This window comes from Physeter macrocephalus, chromosome 1 (genome assembly GCF_002837175.3).
Source record: "Physeter macrocephalus isolate SW-GA chromosome 1, ASM283717v5, whole genome shotgun sequence".
NCBI classification, from domain to species: Eukaryota; Metazoa; Chordata; class Mammalia; order Artiodactyla; family Physeteridae; genus Physeter; species Physeter macrocephalus.
Genome location: NC_041214.2, coordinates 54,661,734 through 54,680,923, shown reverse-complemented (window position 1 = coordinate 54,680,923; position 19,190 = coordinate 54,661,734). Strand labels below are relative to the sequence as shown.

At 46.8% G+C, this 19,190-nt stretch overlaps 1 protein-coding gene and 1 long non-coding RNA gene across 3 annotated transcripts in view; one reads left to right on the top strand and one right to left on the bottom strand.

Moving 5' to 3' along the window:
• Nucleotides 1–6,952: 6,952 nt before the first annotated feature.
• On the bottom strand, nucleotides 6,953–10,146 carry LOC102982887 (uncharacterized). Its single transcript, XR_447952.3, has 4 exons — nucleotides 10,076–10,146; nucleotides 8,743–8,817; nucleotides 7,221–7,296; nucleotides 6,953–7,138 (listed from the first exon to the last, which is right to left on the bottom strand). It is a non-coding gene; the product is annotated as an uncharacterized lncRNA (long non-coding RNA).
• The window catches only part of LOC102982613 (NACHT, LRR and PYD domains-containing protein 1b allele 3-like), a 46,994-nt gene continuing 37,410 nt past the window's right edge, over nucleotides 9,607–19,190 (top strand). For both annotated transcript variants that reach the window (XM_028490607.2, XM_024124423.3), the window contains exon 1: nucleotides 9,607–9,749. In XM_028490607.2, coding sequence (XP_028346408.1) covers nucleotides 9,718–9,749 — 32 coding nt within the window. In that variant the 5' untranslated portion in view covers nucleotides 9,607–9,717. The remainder of the gene's footprint in view (nucleotides 9,750–19,190) is intronic.

Sequence of the window (19,190 nt, the reverse complement as noted above, 5' to 3'; positions counted from 1 at the left end):
AATCCTTGAGGGATGCTGACAATAGAGTTCAAGTTTTAGAGTCATCATACATCATTGTAGCTTCAATCTGGTGCTTCAATTACACAATCCTTCTCAATATTAAGAGTACTTAACATTTACTGAATACTTGCTTTGTGCCAGGCACTGAGCTAGTTACCTTACACGCACTAGCTAAATCCTAACAATGTGCTTATGATACTACTATCCTCATTTTACAAAGGACAAAACTGAGGCTCAGGGAGGATAAGTAACTTGTCCACGGTCACAGAGTGGTGAAGCTTGAGGAGGAAAAGACTCCTGGTTGTCCTAATATTCATTCTACCCTTCTTTCTTTATTAGTAAAATCTATGAATTCTAGATGAGCACATGGCTGCCAGTAAAATGTCTGTATTCCCCAGCCTTCCTTGGCTCTAGCCATGAGATGGAGTCCAGACCCATGGGAAGGGGGCAGAATTCATGCTTGCTTGTATAAGGAAGGGATGTGGACTTTTGTTCTTTCTTCCTTCTCCACTGGCTGGAAAGTAGACTTGGCGACAGAATTGGGAGAAACTGTCCTGATGGTTATGGCCAGACTAAATTCACTGGGATTTGAAGCCAGATCTGTCTAATGTTAGAGTCTATGCTGAGCAAGGCCTTCAAAGGCCTTTCAAAGGCAACTCTGTTTATGAAGAAATTAGCAGAACTCAGCAGTAACCTGCTCCTGGAAACAGAAAGGCGTTGGCAATAAACCCGCATTGGGATGGATGTCCACTCCAAAATTTATTAACTGAGTGACCATGGGCAAGTTTCTCAACCTCTCTGTCCCTCAGTCTCCTTATCTGTAAAATGGGAATGATAATAGTAGCTACCTCCTAAGGCAGATGTGAGGACTAAGCAAGACAATACACATGAAAGAGCTCAGCGCTATTGCCAATTATATTGTAAAGAGCAGTGAAAATTAGTGATTACTATTATTGTAATTATTCAACTGTATAATCAACTGCAGAGTGTTGATAATATTGTTGATAGTACCAAAGGGGATTTAAGATGATATATATTATTTGTTTATTTATTTTTTTGCCGTGCCACGCGGCTTGTGGGATCTTAGGTCCCCAACCAGGGATTGAACCCGTGCCCTCGGCAGTGAAAGCATGGAGTCCTAATCACTGAACCGCTAGGGAATTTCCAAGATAATATATTTTAAATGCTTGGTATAACCTTTAGCGTATAGTAGGCACACCACAAATGGCAGTTTTTATGAATACATACATATTCAAAATAGAAAAGAAGCCCTCTCCTCACAAAAAAGGCAAGGAAATGAATGTGAATAAAGACATTTCAGTTTAGATAGGATGGTGTTAATATGTATTTTTCATCATCTATTTGCAGAGCAGGGATTATAACAACAACAAAAAACTAATATTCTTTTCTCTACTGCTTTAACTGAAAAGCTATTTCCTAGGGCAGGCTTTGCCAAAGACATTTGACCTTGAGATCTCACCCAGTTTAAAACCCTGCTGAAAATCCTTTCACTTAAATGTAACATCAATGACAAAGAAAGAACTAGAGTTAGTGAAATTCATAACAGATGATAAAAGAACCGTAGGGTGTGACCTACTGTTAAGAGACAGATGAAAGGAAACTATTGTGTCTTTCTAGAGAAAAAAAATAGACTCATTATTTGAAAAACCCAAAATAAACATTGATTTTAAGAACAGAAGACTTGAATTCTGGTCTAACCATTATCCTGGCCCTTTAGCTGCCTTTGAACCTCCTAGAATTAGTCATAGGAACTCGTAGAAGAATGTGGAAAGTATGACGATAAATAACAAATAATTGAAATGGTCATTTTAGTTCTTCAAAGTAATTCAAGAGAAACATTTAAGATTTTCTCAGTTACTTTCTGCAGAAGACTCTAAACAATGAAACAACTTTAGTGTGATCATTTCCTTCCATCTGGGTTGCTAGGGTTTCCTTTATTGCTCATTCATATGCACATGATCACTAATATTAATTAGTAGCTTTTCCTGGTAATAGTTTTACCACAGCACAAGGAGAGAAACACAACACAAGCTGATCCTGGGACCAGCATCTTGGTGGATGAGTCAATTCAGTTAGACGTGTATTTGTGGAATGTTACTAGAGTACTAAGGAACACCTTTTATTGGAATAACACATTACAGTTTTCAATTTACTTTCACACACATGAACTCATGTGGCTGTGGTTCCAGGGTCACAGTATGAGGGCTTGAAGATCTGGGGTCTTAGCACTCTCAGGTAGTTCTGTGCCTCTCTTTTCCAATATGTGAAATGGAGGTAACGCTACTTTATCTGTCATACGGAGTTGTCCTGTTGGCTCAAGTGAAAATATATGCATGGGAATGCTGTGCAAACTGTAAAGTTCTGTGTCAACAGAAACTATCACTTTAAAGTAATATTAGAGATGAGGAAATCAGGCTATGAAATGTCCTTTCACTTGCTAAAGTTGTCTGGGCACGTAATGGCAGAGCTGGACTCCACCATTCCTCCAAAAAGAAATACATAGGGAGGGGAGGTCTGCCATTCTTTTTGGCCACCCAGCAGCTGAACCCCCTTGCCTTTGTTTTGAAGAATCCCTCCGCCTCAGAGGCACATTCCTCCTTTCTGTTCCTTTTCCTGGACTCACCTAAGCTGGGGGGTGGGCTGTGACCTTGGCCCCCAGGCTGCTGTCCTCACTGAGCTCCTCTGAGGAGTGACTTGGATTTTGTTCCAGATGTTAACATCCCAAATCTGGCTCTCCTGAAGGAGCGTCTGTGAACTACCCAGTATCTTTAAAATCAGTGCTCTCCAAACTGTAAGGTGCCTACAAATCACCAGGAGATTGTGTTAAAAGGTAAAGTGGGACTCAGCAGGTCTGGGTGGGTCTGAGATTCTGCGTTTCTAACAAGCTTCCAGGTGATGCCCCCGCTGCTGGCCTGTGGACCCCACTTTGTGCAGCAAGCCTTTTCTAAATTTGTTCTCAGTTTAACTAACACCCTGACTAATATTACAGATTTTGTCATCAAAAATGGGGGGAACAGGGTTTATATATAAAACAGTACTGAACCACATGAAAAGGAACACTTACAATTTTTCTAGGATGACAATTATTCTATTGTCTTCTAGAAAAAAGCCTGGATGATGTTTAACTTTCAAAATTAAGGTGAATCAAAAGCGTGTTGAGGGACTTCCCTGGTGGCGCAGTGGTTAAGAATCCGCCTGCCAATGCAGGGGGCATGGGTTCGAGCCCTGGTCCGGGAAGATCCCACAGGCTGTGGAGCAATTAAGCCCGTGCGCCACAACTACTGAGCCCACGTGCTGCAACTACTGAAGTCTCTGCGCCTAGAGCCCGTGCTCGGCAACAAGAGAAGCCACCGCAAGGAGAAGCCCGTGCACCGCAACGAAGAGTAACCCTGCTCGCCGCAACTAGAGAAAGCCCACGCGCAGCAACGACGACCCAACGCAGCCAAAAAAAAAAGTTAAAAAGAAAATTGTGTTGTGACATTTTATTGTTCTGTAACAGCCCTAGAGTTAATTGAAGACACAGTGATGTACTGTAAAACTAGATTTGGAAATGATTCTTTGAGGTAGTTATGTCTTCAGAGGCACAATTACAGTGGGAGCATAACGGGTGTAGAAGGGCAGGAATGCCAACTTCCTGACTAAATTCACTTTCTTGGAATCTCTTCCTCATACACTCCCTGTCTCTTTAAGTAACTGAGACAAAGAGAAAGTTCAGCTAGATAAAGGCAGAAGCAGAGCAGCCCTCCCTAAAATTATGGTAACAGGTGTCAGCCATAGAAGCCTAAAGACTAGTGTCTAAGTCATCTCGAGCTGCCATAACAAAATACCATAGCCTGGGTGGCTTAAACAGACATTTCCTTCCCACAGTTCTGGAGGTCGGCAGATTTGGTCTTTGGTGAGGGCCTGCCTCCTGGCTCACAACTAGGCTGCCTTCTTGCTCTTTCCTCCCATGGTGGAGAAAGAGAGCTCTGGTGTCTTTTTCTCTTCTTATAAGGATATGAATCTCATTTTGGAGGACTCACTATCATGACCTCGTCTAAACCTAATTACCTCCTAAAGGCCTTGCTTCCTAATGCCATCACATTGGGGGGTTAGGGCTTCAACATATAAATGTGGGGGCCGGGAAAGGGGGGAACATTCAGGCCATTGCAATTAGATAAAAGATTCTTCTAGATTCTTCTAGATAAATGATTTAGCTTCAGTGCTGGGAGTCTGTCAGTTCTGGGCAAAGTTCCCTGTTGTCAGTGGTGGTGTGTTTTGCTGTAATGAACATGCATCGTGGTGAGTTCTGACTGACAGCAGAACAGTGGGCAACACGCTCTTTCCCTGTGGAGCCTGGAGGATGGCACGTTTTGTCAGTTGGAGAAGCAGATGCATAGCAAGCCCTAGGATGCCATTTAAAGTACCTTAAACAAAAAAATTGGATGCCCTTGTTCTAGACAACAAACAATGCAAGCTCCAAGGTAGCTCAGAACTCAAGAGAATATATCAAATGGCCTTTAGGAAGAAAACCAAGAGTTGCTTGAACACATAAATAAAGATTTTCCCTGGCTAATGTCAGCATCCAAAGAACATCTTACTGTTGGTTTCTTGTCTGCACCTGCCTTTCCAAGACAGAAACAGAAAACAAGAGTCTATGATACAGAGAAAACAGACATGGAGAGAAAACTGAGTAGTTTTTGCCATAATTAAGTCAGAAAATGGCTGGTCTTCTCTTAATCGCAGCTGACATAAGCAATTCTCACCCTGGTATTGCAGTATTTAAGGAATTCTCCTAGATGTCTTCAGGAAATCTTCTCTTCAAATCTCTCTCCACTAACACCCCTTCTCCAAAAATTAAAATAAATAAACTTACATTTTTAATCTAAAAACATGCATGACACATACAAATTTCATACAGTACCTTTATATCAAAATCAGATAATTTAAAGTATTTTTAACAGAATAGTGCTAATAAATAAATAATAGTGTTAATAAATAAATAAATAATAATATAAATAAATATATATAAATAAATATAAATAAATAATAGTGTTAATAATAAATAAAGAAATAGCAAAATTTGTTACTAAGGTGCACAGACCTTTGAGATATATTGTAGCATAAGAACAAACAAGTTGATATATAGTGCATATATCATACAATTTTTGAAGCAAACATACACACACAATGTTTTTTATAATATATATGAAGATGCAGGGAAAATGGTCTGGAAGAGACACTCCCAACTGAGATGAGTAATTATCCCAGCAAAGGATTAAGCAATAACCACCACACACAAAAATCTAATCATTGACTTTACCTAGAGAGATCCCCAAGAACAAGCCCCATTTGGGCCTCCGAGAAAGAAGACACACCATCTTCGTGGATTTAACCAAATGTGCTGGGCAAAATCATGCACCAATATATTTAAATAAAAGGAGAAGGAGGGCTTCCCTGGTGGCGCAGTGGTTGAGAGTCCGCCTGCCGATGCAGGGGACTCGGGTTCATGCCCCGGTCCGGGAAGATCCCACATGCCGCGGAGCGGCTGGGCCCGTGAGCCATGGCCGCTGAGCCTGCGCGTCCAGAGCCTGTGCTGAGCAACGGGAGAGGCCACAACAGTGAGAGGCCCGCGTACCAAAAAAAAGAAAAAGGAAAAGGAGATGGAAAAATAATCACCTTATCCCATTGCTCTCCTCTCCCACTCAAATAATGCCTTGGACTCCGCTCTCTCAGGCAAAAAGAGTCGAAAATTAAAAAGTGAAACAAAATAAAGATGAAGAAGTCAGCTCTGGGCCAGGGCATCCCCATCATTTGCGGGACCCTGGGCTAGAGTACAAAGGGACATCCATATGTAATATGTCTAAACATGTAAAAGTTATAAATCGAGTGAACGCCCTGTTTAATGAAATATATTTTGTCTTCCTGCCTTGACAAATATTCCTGTCAAATATTCATTTGATTCATTTGACAGGAAGGACAGGTCAAGTGAGACTTCTCAGAGTAGTACACCAGTACGAGGCAGCATTTGGAGAGCCAGCTTGGGGTCCGTGGGCTTCCCTCTTGGTTTTCTGCTGCTGGCCCGTCTGTGTGGCGAGGGGCTCTGTGCACGTGTGTAGGCCACTCGGCTTGCACACACAATCTATCCACATCCCTTTAAACAGCTGCACCTGGTCTCCCTGTGCCCTGGTGTGGGCTCTTTAGTGCTATGTCCCACCCTTAGAAAGCTGGACCTGGGGAAAGGCCTATGCTGGCCCTGGAAGTGAGCTCAGGGCCATTTGGACAGGGATGTGGGGGTCTCTCATCCACTGAGACTGGTCTAGAAGTGGGAGGCAGAGCACAGGCTCTGGAAGGGCACATCCCTTGGGCCTCATGGACTCCTTAGCCCGTGGGAGGTGTGATTGGAGGAGGGCCATGGAAGGGTCTTCTGAAGCCAGGGTCCCAGGGTTGGGCTCCCTCTTACACTGGTCTAAAGTCAGTACTGTTCTTGGTTTGGGGATGTCCTGGGCTCAGGTCCTGATGAGTTAAGGGATTTCAAGGGTCATTTTGACTATATTATATATAGATCCCAAGTCAGTGAATTAACTTATTCTTCCCACTTTGTACAAAACATGGATATTTAAAAATGTGCATTAAGACTTTCTTCTCCATGAGAGATGCCCAGGACTGGGTCAGAGACTGACTGATGAAACCAGATCTACCTCTTTCATCACTTCCCCTTATTTCACTGGAGTAGCAGGCAGAATCGTTGACACTGTAACTTGTTCTCTCTCCCTCTTTTGCAGAGTGAGTATGGTTGAATTTACCTAAAAGTGCAAATGATGTGATTCCACCGCACTAACTCTAGAAACTTATTTCCTTTTGTATGAGTTATTATTTGGCTGCGTAACAAATTACCCCCAAATATAACAGCTTAAAACAACAAATTTTATTATTTCATAGTTTGTGTGGGTCAGGGATATGTAAGTAGCTTAGCTGGGCGGTTGTGGCTCAGGGTCTGTGATGAGATCGCAGGCAAGCTGTCCACCAGGGCTGCAGTCGTCCCAGGACTCAGGTGAGGCTGCAGGATGCTATTCCAAGCCCACTCACATGGTTTTTCAGGCTTTAGTTCATTTGCTTGTCATATCACAGGGGCCTCCTGGAAGCCAAAGGAGAATTTCCGGAAGGAGAGAAGAGTGAGGCAAGAGTCAAGTGAGACAATGGCATTTGGAAAACGGTACCTCAGATCTGGCAGCTGCAAGGTAACTTCCCAAACCAGGGTCTGCCAACAGGTGCTGTGTCAGGCTACCTGGGGAACTTACGAAAAAGATACCAATAGTATATATATCCTTAGAGTTAATAATACTGTACTGTATATTTGAAAGTTGCTAAGACATTATATCTTAAAAGTTCTTGGCACAAGAAAAAAAACTTTTGTAATTATGTGCAGTGATGGATGTTAACTAGACTAATTATGGTGATCATTTCACATATATACACATATCGAATCATATTGTTCACCTGTGACTAATAAAATGTTGTCTATCGCGATAAAAAAAATACCAGTTCCTAGACCCACTTTTTCTTTCTTTTTTTTTTTTCTTTTGCAAGGAAGCTGAAGTCAAGAAAGTTAAATGACTTCCTCAAATTCCCATAGCTAGAAAAAGACTGAACTGAAAAAGACTGGAATTCAGGCTCAACTGGAAGCCACAGTTCCCTTGAGAAAGCAACATACAAGCCTGGCTCCCCACAAACCCAGGTGAACGTGAACCCTGGCTCTCCACTGACCGCCAGGCAGCCTTGTGTGAGTTTGAGTCATAGGATCTGTACAAATCCTGGTTAGCTTATACGTGAAGAGGGTGTAATATTTACCTTGTGCTGTTATTGTGTCGACTAAGTTATTTTTAATGCTCCCTTGCCAAAGACCACTAGGAATATACCTATAGTTTAAAAAGTTGAATTTATTACTCATTGCAGTGAGGGAAATGAACACCATCCTGGAGGTGTGTCAGTGAGAGGGTATTAGGAAATATTATTAAAGGATTTGGGTTTTTGTTAGCTGATTGGGGGAGGGCTTAGGAAAGCAGGGGACATTCTATGAGTGTGTATCTTCATAAATCTTATCCATAGAAGGGGAGACCAGAGAGAGGCTAAGGCTGTTAACTGGCAAAGAAGCAGCGGTCACTCTAACTGGCCAGGATAGCTGTGTGTCCACTGTGGCTTGGACAATGTTCATATTTTGTCTGTGTTTAGACATGATTAAGGAGTCTTGTTCTTGTCTTCATCCGTCGTGGTCACAGAGGGGCCTTGTCTCAGGTTGATGTTCTGAGAAATTGTCCATGTTTATGTTTAAGAGAAGAACACCAAGGCCCAGTGATAGCACCAGGCCAGCTTTTTCCCAGAGTATAAAATATCTTATCATAGTGCTGGACTCACAGGTGTTCCATCCATCGGGGTTATGACTTTACTGCACACACCCACACTGCCAGCGCTGGACCTTTGAGTCACAGTGAGGCAGGTAAGGAGTATTCTGGGGCGGAGACATTTGGAAGAATCTAAAAGACAGACAGATATCCCTTCAAGCTGCAACGACCCATTTTCTTCCCCAGCTTCAGGCATTACATGAAGCCATTTCCATGAGGTCAAGGGTATGTCAGCCTGTGGAGAATTTCAGAAAGAGCAAAGAGGGGTCTACAAGGTAGAGGGCCTATCCCTGACTCTGCCTTGCCTCCTTCCTGCAATAAAGGCATTCTGAGCACTTACAGGGAGTCAGGCCTGGGCCAGATGCTGTGTGACACTCACCACCTCATGGAAAAGACAGACGAGCAAACAATCACGCTGAAAAACGGGGTAAAAGAAAACAGTGTACAGTGAGGATCACCGACAGTCTAAGCAGTGGTTCCCACACTTTCCTGAATATTGTAATCACCTGAATCTTTGAAAAATACGGATGACTGGATCCCACTGCACTAACGTAATTGATCTGGGATACTACTCAGAGCGTCGCGATTTGAAAAACTCCCTGGGTGATTCAATGTGCAGCAAAGTTTGCGAGCCATTGGTTTAGTCCATCCATCCTTACAGTCTGGGGTGGGGTTGGGGTCACACAGCTGTTTTATCTTAGGAAGCTGTGGTCCCTCATCCCAGACACTTGTATTTAGGTACAAAATCTGAAAGAGAATATCAGGGGGCTTACAGATCCTAAGAAGAGAATCTGGGAATTCCTTGTAGGGGGCGGGCTGTCTCGTGAAAACCCCCCAGACACAGGAGTATCCAATCCCAATCAGAGTGACATGAGCTCTCCGTCCCCTCCAGAATGGCGCTGGCCCTTCTCTTTCACAGAAGCCTCGGCGTTAGTGTCACCAAACCTAGTTCGGGCATGGCGGTAAGCAGCTACCGAGCGGCCGGTGTGCGCACGTGTGAGAGTGTGCACACGTGTGAGAGTGTGCACGCCGGCGTGCACGCGCAGGGCCGCCGGCGAGCGTGCGTTTCCGTTAGGGAGCCCGGGCGGCCTCTGGCTGCGGCGGCAGCAGCGCGCCCGGCGCCCCCTCCCGCCCAGTCCCCTCCCCCTGTGGCTCTCGCTCGCCCTCTTCACTCCCCCGGCAGCGTCGGCCGCCTGCGGGTAAGCAGGGCAGTGCTCGGCAAGCGAAACCCTCCTGCAGACGCCCCGGCGCCACTCGAGCGTCGAGCCCCGGGCGCGCGTGTCGTCCCCCCCCGCCCCGCAGCCGCCGAGCGACGATGAGCCGAGGCGCGGGGGTCGCGGAGAGCAGGTGAGCGCAGCCGTGGGGCTGGGGGGGGGGGTGGTTCGGAAGGAGAAAGGGAGAGCGGGGGTGGGGTGCGGCTGGACCCAACATCGCCGCGTGGAGAAGGGCCTTTGCGGTCTTTAGCACCCTCCACCGCAGGCTCTGCTTTTGCCCCTTCCCGGGCGGGGCAAGGGCTCCACTCCCGCCCCGGCATCCCCGCTCGGGCCGCACAAACAAAGCGCCCTTCGGCGACGGCGCCTGCCCCGCGCGGGCACGGAGCATGGGGGAGGCGACGCGCCGTGCTTCCCGGACTCCGACCCCCTACCCCCGGCGGGGGGCCCGGGCGGTCGCACCTGGGTCGGGCGGGCAGCGGCGGGGTCGCGCGCAGGTGCTCGCGCGGAAGGCGGTGGCGCGCAGCTCGGAGGCCCAGGGCTCCCGGCCCGGAGGCGGGGCTACGGGCAGCGCTGCTGCCCCCTGTCGCCGTGGCTTCTCCACGCCCGCTACCCCAGGGCGGCGGCGGCGGCAGGTGGGCCCGATTTGTTCACATACACCTGGCGGCGGGCGGGTGAGGAGGAGGGCAGGTCTCCCTGCGGCATCCCCTTTGCTCTCCGGTTGTGTGGACCGGCGCCCTTCCCGCCTCCGTGGAGGGCGCCTCCCCGGCCCCGAGGCCCGGTTCTGCTGTGCTCGTGTGCCCCCAGCTCTCGAGCTTCAGCTCTCTGGAGTTCCTGCGCCCTCTGCACCTGGAGCAGGACTGGGGAAGTTTTACTGAACACCATCGGCGCTTTGGCCACCTGGCTTTCAAGTTGAGTTGAGAGCAGGATTATTTCCTTAATCCCTTTTTGCCCATGCGTGGGACACCCCCGTTCCTCAACGCCCCCATGGGGCCCTAACAATGTCTTGAGCACAGTAGGCGCGAGATCAACATTGCTTGAAGGATTTCTGCTATTACTGTAAAGGCAGCCAATGCCTCTGTGTGTTATCAGCGTCCCACAGCCCTTTAAAAGCAGCCGCTTTTTACGTGGGAATGTCTATTAAGAGCTGGTTTGGGATGTTGTGGTCGAGTTCTCCGGGACTCACTGTCATATACAAAAGCAGGCTTTTAGATGTAGTGTTTCAGCAGAAGACACGTGATGGCTTGTTTGTGAAATATATCCTTTAGGTAATCCTCTCATTGCAGTAAATACTTGCAGGAAGTCCAACCCAAAACAGTGTAGAAACGCTCAGCAAAGATTGAGACTCTGCAGAGAATTTACTTATGGGACAGTCCCTGACACAAAAAGAGTTTCTACAGGATCAGCTAGAGGAAGAAGAGAATGAGGACGTTTAAAGTGTTCACGACTTCAGTTTTTCGTGGATCGTTCATGGAACATTAGGCCCAGCTTCTCTCAGGAAGGAGGGAGGGATTTTTTGGTTTTGTTTTTTGTGTATGTGTGTGTGTTTTCCTCGTCTATTCTTTAAAACACTGTTGCAGTCAGGAAGACAGTCTTAGAAAAGTCTGTTGTGGATGGGTTTTGGTGTTGAATTTCTTGAAGTTAGCATGAATAAAACTACACTAGGACGTAAACTGTGTCCGCTTGGAATATCAAAAACACTTCTTTAGAGGTGGTCAGTTAACAGCAAGACTTGTAAATGATTGTTAAAGAGAACTTTGAATCAAATTATGGCTAAAAGTAAAGTTTTGTTCGCCAGAAAAAAAGAGGAAGTGAATTGAAATATGGTGTGTGAAATTAGCACAGTTACTTAACACAGAGCTAAGGAAACCTCTCCCAGCCTTCTTAGTATTACTCTGAAATGTGGGCCCTCCCCACCACTTTCCATGAAAACTTGTTAGTCCACCACCTCTGATCTTTCTGGCCTCTTCAGGGAGATGTTGATAATGTGTCATTTAAACACTTCAGTGTGGTAACAAAGTCCATATAATTGTGTGTCAAACAAGGGGGAGGTGCAATTCTCAGTAAACTGTAAAGCACCCTACAGATGTTTGCTACAGTTAGTTGTAATTTTTAGTAGCTGCATGGTATGCCCCTCTGATACTTAGCCATTCCCACATTTTTGGCCATTTAAGCTGTTATTACTGATTTTTCAATATTAAGGAAGTCTCTGTTTTATATCTAATTACCACATTCTTTCTGTCATTTATTTGTCCAATGAACATTTTTTTTTTTAATAGTGCGAGCTATATGCCAAACAATGTGTTAGGTGCTGGGGATGTGGAATCCTTGGCTGCACACATGCACACACAAACAGACACTCATACACACTCCTTGTTCCTTTAGTTCCCAGAGGTTATAAACGGCTTATAAACAAAGCACAGCAAAGCAGTGCAATAAAACCATTAATCTAGGTGTACATCAGACCTGGGCTCAGGGAGGGGAGTGGAGAAGGGATCCGTTCTACTGGGCTGAGTCATGGGAGTCACCCCACCCCATCCATCCCCAGTCAGGTGAGCTGTCCTTCTTGCCCACCCTGGGCCCTTATGATTTCTTTCTCTTCCTTCTTCTTCCTCTTCCTCCTTCCCTCCTTGTCCCCTCACTGCTAGAAGTGTTCCAGCTGCCTCCTGTCTCCCTTAAGCCAGCTTAGTTCCAGCCCTTTTCCCTTTTGGCTCCACTTCCCTTTGGAGTACATTATGCAGAGATTTCATTGGCAGTTAGTTGCAAGGAGAAAGAAGGGAGTAAACCCCGAAACTGTTCCTCCTAATTCCTGCCACCCCACAGCAGCCGTTTGGGCTATATCCCCAATGCAGTCACCTCTTCCTTCCACCTAGGGTCATTCTCCATTCACAGACGTGGCCAGTAAAGCTAAAGTCCTATATAATACTCTTCCTTTCCCAAGATACTGAAAACCCTTCCTTTGTGTGTATGTATATACAGTCATACAGAAAACACAGCATCTTAAATGCACAGCTTGATGAATTACCACAAAGTGAACACATCTGTGTAACCACCACCCAGGTCAAGAAATAGAATATAACACCCTAAAAGCCCCCCTTGTTTTCCTCTTACTTTCCTGTCCCTCCTCCTCAGAGGGACCAGAGATTAGGTTTTTTTTTTTCTGTACGCGGGCCTCTCACTGTCGAGGCCTCCCCCGTTGTGGAGCACAGGCTCCGGACGCGCAGGCTCAGCGGCCATGGCTCACGGGCCCAGCCGCTCCGCGGCATGTGGGATCTTCCCGGACCGGGGCACGAACCCGTGTCCCCTGCATCGGCAGGCGGACTCTCAACCACTGCGCCACCAAGGAAGCCCCCAGAGATTAGTTTTGCTAGTTAGTAAACTTTATAAAAATAGAATCATACAGTATATACCCTTTTGTGTCTAGCTTCTTTTGTGACATTATGTTTGTGAGATTAATTCTCTTGGTTGTGTGTAAGCAGTTTTTTATTCTCATGGCTTACAGGATTCCATTATATGATGATATCACATTTTATTCATCCATTCTCCTCTTGATGAACACGGTAGTTTCCAGGTTTTGTCCTTTAGCCCTTTGATGCCCAAAGACCTACCCATTTCACTATTATTTTTGTCTACTGGTGTAACTGAAAAAAGGAAGGGAGAGGGTAGATGAAGGAGCCAGCCTGGAGAGCCAGACCTGTGGATTTTTTATCTTTGCTGGTACTAAGTGTTTTCTGAAGCATTGAAGCCTCTGCTCTCATTCAGAAACCTGAACACAGAAGAAAAAAGCTATGGGATGGTTTCCATCATGGGTGGGCGAGCTGATTGCAGTTGGTGGTCTTTGGGATGCTTAGAATAAAAGAAATTGGGTGATAATGGGAAACCAGCCTGGCTTGGGAAGTGTCCCCTGGGGGCACTGACAGCTGGCGGCCAGACCCTGACCCTCCCCCAGGGCCTGGTCCCAGAGGGCTTGGTACTCAGGAAGTCCCTCTGTCCTGGCCAGTGTGGAAGAGGCTGTGTAGTTGGCTTCCAGAGCTTGATTCTGAGTGAAGGCAGTTTCCTTGGAGTATGTTTTAAAGTTACCTAGCCTCAAAAACCCCTCAAGAGGCTAGGTACCAGTCATCTGGTACTACAACTTCTTTTCAGGGTGGTCTGGCTTTTGTGGTCTGGGGGACTGAGATTTTCTTTGGGGAAATGCTTGGGCCTTTTGGACTCAACACAGGCAGTGTCTGAGCCTGTAGAGTGTCAGGGCGTCTCACAGGATCAGACATTCTCCATGAAAGATGCTGATGACAGCAGACCCTGCATTGGGACCCTGCATTGTTGACTTCCTCCTTTGCTCCCAAGCTTCAAATCTTCCCACGGGGGAAATACGAAGACTGCTCAGTGGACTGAATGATCGCCACTCAGCATCCTGGGGTTGCCATCAGTTTGGTTACAGTTAGAGTTTCTCCACCTCCCTGTCTTTCCTCATCTCCTACCTCTCTCTCCCGGAACACACTTGCTTTCCTCCTGTTCCTGGACCTTGATTAATTCCTTCCTGCCTCAGACAGAAGCTGTGCAACATTCTCTTGTCCAGTCTTGCTTGTCCTTTGTGGCTCAGTTTAAATGTCACTTCCCCAGGAAGCCCTCTCCAATTTTTCAATCTTAGACAAGTGCTCTTGAAGCACTTCCTGTCTCAGATACAAGAAGACAGTCTTCCCCGTCAGGCTGATGTGTTCTTGAAGGCACAGACCCAGTTGCTTTGTTCACTTATGCCTGGCACATAATCCATCCATGTTTGTTAAATGGATGAACTGATGGGTAAACCAAGAGGCCTGAGACAAGTTGTGAGATTGTCTCTGCTTATAATTTGCTGTGTGATCTTGGGTGTTCATTAACTTCACCTCTCCTTGAGTCTATCTCCCCCTCTGTAAAATAATGCATCAGGCTGGAAGATCTTGTAGGCACCTTTCCGCTTCAGTTTTTTCTGAGTCTAACAGTGAGAAGATCCTACTTGAGGCGTAGCATGCTTTGAAAACGCAGGCTGGCCTTAACATCATGGTTTAAGTGGCCTTAGTTACACGCCCGTGTTCTTAGCGTAAGAGCTCTGTTCTTCCCAGTTCATCATAGCCTGCTCTGGGCTAAGACTATAGCTTATATTTGCTTTTATTTTGCTCTTCCCACATCATATACATTTACTTATTTCCTGATCTGTCTTCTCTTCCGTTAGTGTGCCCCTTGGGGACAAGGTTCATGTGTCACGTGTTACTTTTATTTGCCCTTCGCTTAGCACAGCACCTGTGAGTTAATTTCAGTTGATGAAAAGAGATCTGTATTGTAGAGAATATTACTTTCATTGAGATTATTCTCTGGAAAGTATAGCTATTTCATGATTATGCAGATTAACTCTAGTTTGTGACTAACATAAACTCTTTTCCGCTTTCCTTAACCCATTTAACTTCTGGCCTATTTCCCAGAAGGTTGATAGGGGCTAAAAGAAGTAAAACACTAGTTGGTTTAATTCTGGTGAAAAGTTAAAGGAGGATTTGGGGCTCATTATGGGTTTAATTATACCTAATAACTAGGGTCTCTGAGCCTTATTTCCTCATCTGTGAAACGGAGATCACACTAGTTCAGTATCAAGCACTAAAAAGGTTGTTGCAATGAGCCCATCGATGGGCTTGGGTTCAGGCACACAGTAAATATTTTTAAAATATTAGTTAAAGAAAAAAATCGGTATTATATTACATTTTTATTTTCACTCTAAGAATTGCTAAAGATCTTTAACTGGAGAATTATTACTTATTGAGCCAGATTTGAGTGAAAGCCTTCTGGCACCTACTATCCACCTGTCAGGCTGGGAGTGGGGGTGGGAGAAAGGCTCCCTCAGGTTGGATTTTACTATGCTGAGAGGCAGGGTTTTTCTCCTCCTGCTGAGGGAAAGGGGCCTGTATTAGATGGGGCCTGGGAGCTCATAGGCATGGGCGGCATTGAAATTATACCTAGTCGTCATGGTTGAGTCCCGATCAAAATGTAAGGAATTTTAAGTGATATTAAGTAAATGTCCAAGTCCCTTCCCTGCTGATCTTTGGCCCCTAAATTATACTGGGAACATTTGGAATGGGTACTCTCTCTCCGTGGTTGCCGTGGTTTTCCTTTTAACAAACCACATGGAAAAAGCAGAAAGGAAGAGGATGTGGGGAACTAGCATCCATGTAGTGTGTTAGGGAGGAAGAAAATCTTCCTCTACCCTTCTGGGTTCTTCTGGTGTAAGGATTAAAGTCTGACATGACACAGATTAACAGGAGAAAGTCACACAAAGATGTAAGAACAGGGACACGTGGGAGATACCGAGGAAAACTTGAGAAAGGCCAAAGCCCTCACCTTAAATACCGTCCTCAGCTAAAGACGAAAGAGGATGTTGAGGGTGAGGAGAGTGAGTTCTGCGAGGTCACCAGGAAGAGCACGGTAAACACAGGTAAGGTTGTGATGCAGATTTAACTCACTGCCTTCTCCACTGATAAGATGCAGATTTGGATACCCTTGCAGACAGCGATTTCCCCTACAAATGTAAATGTTTCTTACAGAGGGTAAGTCCTGCTTGGTTTTCAATGTATTTTCCCTTGCCTGCTGTTTCTTAGAGAATAACCAGCTTAAAATAATTAATATACCAAAGAGACATATTTTAGGGTAGCAAATTCTGCTACTCTGTAAAGTGGCTAGGCCCCTGTGGGTCCCCTGGGGTTGCTCCCTCCACCCGGCTGCGACTGCTGGAGCTGCCCTGCGGGCGGGCTCCTACACCTCTGGGCTAAGTCTCCTCCCCCATAACTGTCGGGTGTTTTAGTACAGAGAGCTGGCCCTCTACCCTGCAGCCTCACTACATGGAGAAAATAAAGGTTTTCCATAAAGGTTTTCTGGTTTTTAGCAGAAGTTCTGGTATCTAGACACATGTACACACATCTGGAAATAAAGATAAACAGCTGTAGGAAGGGGAATATGAAAGGGACAATTAAGAGAAAAACGCAATTTGTCATTGGGGACACAGAGTGGGTTTTAAGCAGACATATTTTGTACAATAAGAACGGCTAACTCTCAATACATGTTCTCATAATTATTTTTAAATCAAAAGGCACGACTGCATTATAAGAGGTATGAGTCTGGAGAAAAAAGATGCAGTGGTTGGCTTTTTCTTTTATGCATTTCATTGGGAAACATATTTTAGCCTCTCTTAGTGTCTTGAAGCATTTCCTAATTTCAGGTTTACCACCACTCTCTGACCTTTTGAGCTGGAGTTTAGGATTAAAAAATAAGAGGACTTAGGTCTGAAAATGAAAATACATGTTTTTCCTAGAAAATACCAAATACCAAATACTTGGGAATGTTTACCAGAAAAAATCTTGATTCAAAATCTGGAGGCTCCTGACTAACTTGACTGAAGAAGAGAAAGGAAAGGGCAAGCAGTTGGTATGCTGCTTTTGCTGTTTTCTTCCTCAGTCTACTTGCATTACCAGGATTGGGGTTTGGGGTAAAGTGGTGGGGAGTGAAGGGAGACATGGTACCAGGCAACTATGGGGCTTTGAAGTCATAATGACCTAGGGTCAGGTGCTTCTTTTCTGTTTGTTAGCTGTGTGACCTCAAGGAAGTTAATGAACCTCTCTGAGCCTCAGTCCCTGCATTTGTAAAATGGCCTTCATAGGCTTATTGGGATGATTCAGTGAGAAAATGCAGAAAGGTTTTACACCCCCATAAGTGCAAATAACAGCATTGTTGTTTTCTGCCTGCTTTTTCATTTATTCATCAAAGATTCTGATTCGGTGGGCCCAGAAAAAATGGTTTTTAGAAGGCACCCTGTAGAGTTCTAATGTCCTCAGTCCACACCTTGAGAAATGCTGTCCTTAAGGGATGAGGAGCAGTTTGGGCATCAAGGGGGAGGGCAGGGCTGTCATGTACATGCACACACAACTCGAGGGGATACCCCAACATTGTAGTACATGTCCATGGAGCACACATAGTTGGGGTACCTGACCTGCAAGGCCACAGTCGGTGACCCTTTTGGGGGGAGGGTGCAGAGAGTGGGGTGTGTGTGTGTGTGTGTGTGTGTGTGTGTGTGTGTGTGTGTGTGTGTTATGCAGGGTATGCTTGGGACACTGAAGAGCTTTCCCTCTGAGGGAGCACGCAGGGTGGGAGACGAGGAAGCAGGGTGGGGGTCCTTGTGTGCCATGCCAGGGAACTCAGGCTTTGGCCAGGAAGTGGTGAGAAGCCACAGAAGAGTCTAGGCAAAGACATGATTAGGTCATGCTGACGGTCACACGAGGGACGAACCAAGAGAATGAGACGGTAATTATGAGAGAATATAATCAACCAGCTGGGTGGGGAGAGAGCTTGAATGGAGGCGGAAACAGTTTGCATGGAGTAGGGGACAGACTTGAGAGACATGTTGGAGGAGGCGGAGGAGGTTAGGAGGACACGGATTGTGCTGCTTGCTGAGAAAAAGGGAGCAGGAGCTCGCTTTGACTTGGAGGTTCCAGTTAGGTGACGTGGTGAGGTCAGGAGGAGCAGGTTCTCTTGGAGAGGGGAAGACAGTGATTAGTTAAGTGCTGACCGTAGTCAATTGAAAGTGCTGAATTGACCCGTGGGCCCTAGGCACCTGGAACTCTGGGAAGGGGTCTGGAAGGGGGCAAAGATTTAGGATCTTAAACCTTGGCATGAAGGCGAGCATGAGGCCGTGTGAGGAGGGTGCACTGATGTGATCCTGGGACACAGTGATCTATTCCCCAGGAGGCTGGGGCCTGGAGCCAGGAGATGGAGCACGTGGAGAGGGGAGAGGCCACTGAGGCACGGGATGGGGGGAGGGGGGAGCAGAACGGTTGAGAGGGACTGGAAGCCACGGGGTGGGGAGTGAGCCTGTCACGTGCTTCATCTAAAGAGAGAGCGGTCACTAAGGACAGAGAGGGCCCACTGGGTCTGTCGGACGGGAGTCCTCGGTGGCTGTAGCTAACGTGGGACAGCAGAAGGCAGGTGGCTTAGATTCTGGGAGAGCGAGCGGCAAGCGGAGACCGTGAGTGCGCCCGTGAGACCGGCACCAGCCGGGCCTGGACAGGGAGTCCAGGCGGTGGTGAGGACGGCACGTCAGCTCAGGCGGGGGAAGGGCCGGTTAATTGAAAGGGAGCTGTCCAAGCCCTTAATTCTCAGGCGTGCTGTGCCTGCGGGAGGAGGCCAGAGAAGCAGGTGAGAAGACCTGGGCAGGGGAGGGCGACTCAGGGAGCAGCTCTGGGAACCAGGAGCAGGGGCTGGGGGCCAGCGCGGCTGGGCTGGGCGAGGAGCATGGATCGCTGGAAACGCGGCAGAGCAAGGGGCGTGGCGGGCACGGGGGTGCCGGGGTGTGAGCGGACAAGCTGGGCTTCAAGTGCACGCTCCGTAAGCCCCATCTGGGCTTTCCTGGTGGCGCAGTGGTTGCGAGTGCGCCTGCCGATGCAGGGGACACGGGTTCGTGCCCCGGTCCGGGAAGATCCCACATGCTGCGGAGCGGCTGGGCCCGTGAGCCATGGCCGCTGAGCCTGCGCGTCCGGAGCCTGTGCTCCGCAACGGGAGAGGCCCA